The 6,208-nt window shown below is 46.7% G+C and overlaps 1 protein-coding gene across 5 annotated transcripts in view; it reads right to left on the bottom strand.

Moving 5' to 3' along the window:
• SLC4A11 (solute carrier family 4 member 11) overlaps positions 1 to 6,208 on the bottom strand; it is a 90,774-nt gene that overhangs the window by 56,932 nt on the left and 27,634 nt on the right. For all 5 annotated transcript variants that reach the window (XM_017742423.1, XM_017742424.1, XM_017742427.1 and 2 more), the window contains one exon: positions 367 to 413. In XM_017742423.1, the coding sequence (XP_017597912.1) occupies positions 367 to 413 (47 nt within the window). The remainder of the gene's footprint in view (positions 1 to 366; positions 414 to 6,208) is intronic.

Below are 6,208 nucleotides of genomic sequence, written 5' to 3'. Positions count from 1 at the left end.
GACTGATTAGCTGGAATAAACAAGGAACCAAATCCCAGCCATGTCTACTGGGTGTCTCTGCTCCCAGCTCCACAGCGCACACTTGGATCCCTGTGGAGGCAGCTGCAGAAGAGAGAACGATGAATTAACATGTCAAGGAATTGTCTGGGACAAAAAGCAGTGGAACAATCAGAATTACAGAGAGATTGTTTGGAGAATGAGCAGCATGTGGCTTTTTAGGTTTAAAGAAAGGGAGAGGAATTCAAGAGAAGAAGCATTTTAAATGCCTTTTGCTTAAGCCAGTGACAAACAGCCCCTCAGTGTGATCCTTTTCTGTACTTCTGGGCAATGAAAAAACCAAATTGGTCACACAGCACCTCTACTTACCTTCCTCGATGTGTGCAGTAACACGCAGCCAGCACCTTCACTTTCAGCTGCAAAGATGGGAAAAAAAAAAACCACATCAGAAGAGTGTTACTATCAGAGGTACCTGACAGGCAGCAGGAGCCAAGCAGGAGGCTCAGGAGGAGGTGAAGCATCACTCTCTTGGCAGGGGATGATCTCTAGAGAAAAGCAGAGATTCAATTTTTACAACATCTCCCATTTTGGAAGCGTGAACCAAGCACAGGATTGGCATTATCTGGTCACTTGGGGATTGTGTCTTGCAGATTTTTTTGGCTGGATTTTTATAACTCTGATGTATTTTTACTCTTTCTTTCTCTCCCCCCTGCTCCACTCCCCAAAAATCTAACTCCTAATCCTTTAAGTAATCATTTAATCCAATGCATCATTGTTTGATAGATTGAGGCTATGATTTCATGAGTCACCCTCGTTTGGAAACCCTCCTTGTCCTCGTTAAAAGAGTCAACAATAACAGCCAGGCACTTCCAAGGGATTGCAGGCAGTGACTCCAAGATGAGCACATTAATGTCCTGTCAACTCACCATGCTGCCTCCATAAATCTGAGGAGAAAGCAACACAGCTCTTGGGAAAGAAAACTGCTGTTTAGAGACTAGTAAATGTCATTTAATACACAGGATGGGGGAACCCGGGAAATTCCCACTTCAAACTTCCAAGCGCCAACAATAACATTTTCTTAAGAGTATCTACGAAGCCCTTTTTGGGTATCAGCTACAAAACAAAACCAAACCAAGATGTACTTGCCAAAAGCCCACTCCTTGCATCCAAGGCAGCCTCTCTGTGGCATTATTTGTCCCACAGGCACTTTTTGTGCAGAGAATCATGGAATGGTTTGGGTTGGGTTGGAAGGGACCTTAAAGACCATCGAGGTCATCTTCCACTTGACCAGGTTGCTCCAAGCCCCATCCAACCTGGCCTTGAACACTTCCAGCCTGGCATCCTTCTCCTTAAGTTCTCCAAAATACCCCCAAGCCTGAGCTGCTACCAAAATGAAACACATGAACAGCTTTAATTCGAACAAGCGCAGCAGCAGCATGGAAAAAACCCACTGAAGACCAAAACCTTTCCAGAGGCCAAGCTGTGGAAAACTACAGAGATGTAACACGGAGTTACAGCTACTCAGATGAGTGCTTTGCTTCTTTTGTAGATCTCTACTTCCTACCCTGTAAGAGCTGCTGCAATCCCATGACTTGGCCACACACCTTCAAAGCCAAGCCCTGCTACTCTCCAAAAACTAAGCTGAGGGTGCAACTCACGTTGAAACTCCAGAAAAAAAGCAATTGTTTTTTGCAAGCAGAAAGCTGCTTTAATCAAAATCATCGCTGATCAAACAGAGATTTGAGTCTTGCCCTCGATGGGGTTCAAAGGCTCCAGCTCAAAATGGGAGCAGAGCAGTGGAGAAGAGGGAAAGGACTGACTTCATCTTCCCCTAAACAAAATGAGGTGGTTCAGAGGCTTTGGTTACATCACCCAGCTTCTCCCAAATTTCACTTGGATGCTGCACATGTGACTAAAAGCATCACTTAACCAGACAAGTCTGCTGCTACAACAGCCCCAATTATCCCTGCTTTTGACACGCCTTTTGGAAAACATAAGCTGTTTCATCTAAAAAAGTGCTATTTATTATTAAAAAGCAAGCACCCAAATAAACCAGAAACATCAAGCATTTTCCCCAGGCTCTCACATTTGTAGTTCTCCAACGCTCACTTACCCAACTTCCAGCCTAATTACACATGCAGAAGTATGTGGGGAGATTTGGAAGTCCATAAATATTCATTGAGGAGAAAACATGTTTTGGTTTATCTGCTTTTGCAAGGCATAGTTCGGGAAAGACAAAAAAAACCCACAAGCCCGAACAATAGCAGGCACATGCTGAAGAGAGAGCTGCAGCCTGTCCTCATGGATACATGGAAATGCAACAGAAATTCAGGTTGTGCTTTTATCAGGCAGCAGCTCTTGGTTCTTCTTATCATTTTTGAGGCGTATCAATCTTTGCTGACAGCTCTCTCACGTACCCAGCTGGAGGAGCACCAAGTGCTGCTTTATCAACACAAGCAAAAACATCTAATTACATCTGTTGGAGCAGGATCTTTCAAACCTCTCAAAAAAGCTGTTCTGGGTATGGAGGTGGCACTTTGGAAAGCCCAGAGCCTCATTCATCATTCATCCCAACAACACCGCTCGGATTTAATCCAGGCAGGAAGACGGATGGATACGGTGATCCCAGTTCTGGGCTGGTATCTTAAATGCTCACTGGAGTGCTACAACATCACTCAGGGATAGCAGCAAATCCATTGGAACATGACAAAGGGGAGGGAAAAATACACAGAGACTTCTCAAGTGCTCTCCTGCCTTGCTCACATTAAATATCCATTTATTTCCTGCTGGGCAATGCGGGATCAAACCCTGCAGGAGGTTGCCCATGACACATCCAAAGCTCAAGTCCAACCACCACCAGCCTACCACCCATTTCCTCCTCTTCCACAGCACCATCCCTCCAGCCAAGGAGGGGGTAAAAAGATCCAACACCCTTGGCCCTTGCACCTCCACAGAGGAGCCCTTCACGGGAATGACATGGATACAGAAAACCCTGGATCCATCTTACAAGAAACTCCCCATCAATCTCCTCAGCAATGTCTCACTGTCAAGAGCAGTAACTTGAAAATCTCAATATTTGAGATTTCACACCTGAACGCCACAATTAAGCACAATGAAACACCACGAGGAGGTCAGGACCACATGAAATTTTCATGTCGATTTTTGCAGCCCTCCTTGCCGGACAGAGCAGGCAGCAAAAGCCTATTTTAGGCAAGAGAGCGAGCGAGGGGCATTATTGTGTGTCCTCACAGCTGAGGGAGAGCTGCCAGGGGTGGCTGAGCTTATCTGTTGGGCTCTGTGCCAGGTCCTGCCCAGGGGAAAGCCAAAAAGTCAGCAACGCATCTCCGACATCCCCTGGCAGCCACATCAAGGCGCCACGCGCATCCCGAATTTCTGGGATGCGTGCATGCAGGCACGGAGCCTGACTGGGAATGCCACGAGTGACTCACGGGGAGTTCAGTTCTGACAACGCCGAGGAATTGTCAACATCAGAACTCGTGGCACACTCAGGGCCCTGCCTCTCCTTTTTATTTCCCACCATTCTGCAAACAGGCCCCATCCAACTTCAACACAAACGAGGAGATTTAATACTTGGAAGTTTATTTGCTCAGTTTCATCCCAGCTGCCCTAATAATATCCCTGAGAACAAGCCAGAGAAACAAAATCCCCTCCTTGCTTCCCCTCCACCCCCTCCTTAGGTAACAACATCTGCCATGCAAGCCTGAAAACAAACCCCTGAAAGTCAAATACCAAAGTTTAAGGCTTTTCACCTTTTGTCTTGAGAGATCTCCTTTCACCCAAGATCCCCTTCCCTTATCCAGGTGCCCAGTGCTGCCCTTAACACCTGAGAAGATCCAAAAGCCTTTGGAGCAGAGCCACCACTGGATGCCTGCAGCATCTTAAGACTGTATTTTATTTTGAGATAAAAGGAGTGGAAATTAGAGTAAAAGAGCTTTTTGGCTGTGCACATTTCTTTAGATCTACAAACACTCCCTGGTGCATCTTCATGGTAAATATATATGCACAGTAAAATAAATCAGAGCAGAATACTACATTAGCACTTCCACCTTTTTCTCTGAAAAATATCAAGGATCTGGTGTGAGTGGAAGTATTTAAGGTTTGGAGGGCTTATAATTTGAAAAAAAACCCTATTTTATCTTTGTTTTTTATCAGGGGTCTGCCCAAATCTAAGACTCAGCCATTTGTGCTGAACCACACTGCAAGCATTTGTTCTGCTTTTCAAATCTGCCTTAAAAATACATAAATACAACCACATCACCGCATGGCATGACAGGAGTTTGTGAGGAGCAGTGGTGACACCTCTAACACACCACTGGCAGTGAGGGATTGCACAAGCAGGATCTCAGAGGGATTCTTTGCTTCGCTGTGCTCAGCCTGGGCTAATCACCATCAGATTTGAGTAATTTTGGTTAAATACTGTTAGATAAATAACTGTGCCTTTATTATCCCATATTCCCACAACAGGTGATGGGCTGAGCTCAGGAGACATCCTAAAGTCAGTGTTCATCCCACAAATTCCCAGGTTAAAAGCAGGTGAGAATAAGGATTCTGGAACAGCAAAACCAGCTGGGCATGTGAAGGCCCATCCCTCATACTCCTGGGTGGGGAATGGGGAAGAGAGGGGACAGCACAGAGACTGAGCAGGGACAAGGTAAGCGTGTCGAGTGTGGTGTCACTTGTCACACCCACATGCTATAAAAGCCAAATATTTCATGAAAAACCCCACCTGTAGTAGGTTTTGTTGATCAATTTGGGGCAGGGGGAACATGTGCATTTTTTTCATGCACTCTAAATCCCACGGGAAGCTGCTCCAAAGGACCAAGGTGAAGCACGGAGAAGGGAGGCCGCTGCCTCCGTGCAGAACCACCCGCGCTCCCCCCACACCTCCCTCGGCTTCCTAAGCAGCGCTTTGAAAACACCCTCATCAGGAAATTCGGAGGGAGGCCGTCCCCCCCCCGGCACACAATTGGTATATCCACTTTCCATTAGAGGGTAGGAAGCCTCGGGAGCCCAACATCCCACTCTGACATCAAACTGCTAAAACAGGAGTTATCAGATGGAACGCGTGGGTCAGCATTGTGCCTCGAGACATAAAAAGGACCTTGGTATTAATGTGAGGAAATGTGACTATTGTGTGCAGAGTGATACCCATTCAAGCCCAGACCACTTGTCTCTGGACGCTACTCTCCCTGGAATATCCTTGGCGCCAGCATCCAGCTTTTCTCCTCGTCCCCTTGAAGAAAAAAGTCATCTGGGCAGGGCCTGGGCCAGGACTTGGATCCAGTGTTTTGCCAGGAGCAGCGGCGGCGGGCGTGCACGTGTGTGCCTCTGGAGCGGGATACAGGAAACTGTTGATTCTCTGTATCTAGGAATGATCAATTGTCCGCAGGGTGGAACAGCCTTTAATTTCTCCTGAAGCGTAATTCATGTTCCGCTCCTTCCCCCCCCACCCCGGCAGAGCCACATCCTGCTCTCCAATTGGCTTTTTGCTGCCGTCAGGAGTTTGCTTTGTTCTCCCCAAAACTGCTGCAAGCACCTCTAAAATCACCGGTCTGAGCATCAGCTGCAAGTGGGAAAAGTTAAGCAGCTACAGCTCCACAAGCCCTTGATAAATTGTGCCTAAATTGAAGCAAACCCTGTGCAAACCCCCCTTGTAATGTGGTTAAGGAGAAGGTGAATTATTTCAGAACCTCAAACTACAAAAACGACATCCGAAGAGCTGTTTTAAAACCCCAAACTACAAGAACAAGATCCAAATCATTGTTTTAAAACCTAACACTGAGAAAAAGCCAAGGTCCAAATGATGAAAGTATGTGCCTGGCTAATTTAAGGGAGCTGCCAAGGAGATCAGAACGCTGTGACTGATGGCAAAGATGTGTCCCCACGTATTCCAAAGACTCACTTGCATCACCTGTCCATTAAATTTAAGGCCCAGCCTAAACCAAGCTGCTGTATTTATTTGCAGGGATTTAATTCCAGGCGTGCTGCAGGTAAAGCTTTCCTGGACAAGGGCCTGGAGTGCCAGGACAAGGGGGACATTTAGATTACCTGAAAAAGAAGTTTTTTTACAATGAGAGTGGTGTGGCCCTGACCCAGGTTGCTCAGAGAAGCTGTGGCTGCCCCTGGATCCCTGGAAGTGTCCAAGGCCAGGCTGGACAGGGCTTGGAGCACCCTGGTTTAGTGGAAAACA

The sequence above is a fragment of the Corvus brachyrhynchos genome, unplaced genomic scaffold (genome assembly GCF_000691975.1).
Source record: "Corvus brachyrhynchos isolate BGI_N302 unplaced genomic scaffold, ASM69197v1 scaffold166, whole genome shotgun sequence".
Classification (NCBI taxonomy): domain Eukaryota; kingdom Metazoa; phylum Chordata; class Aves; order Passeriformes; family Corvidae; genus Corvus; species Corvus brachyrhynchos.
This window is presented reverse-complemented; position numbering and strand designations above follow the sequence as displayed.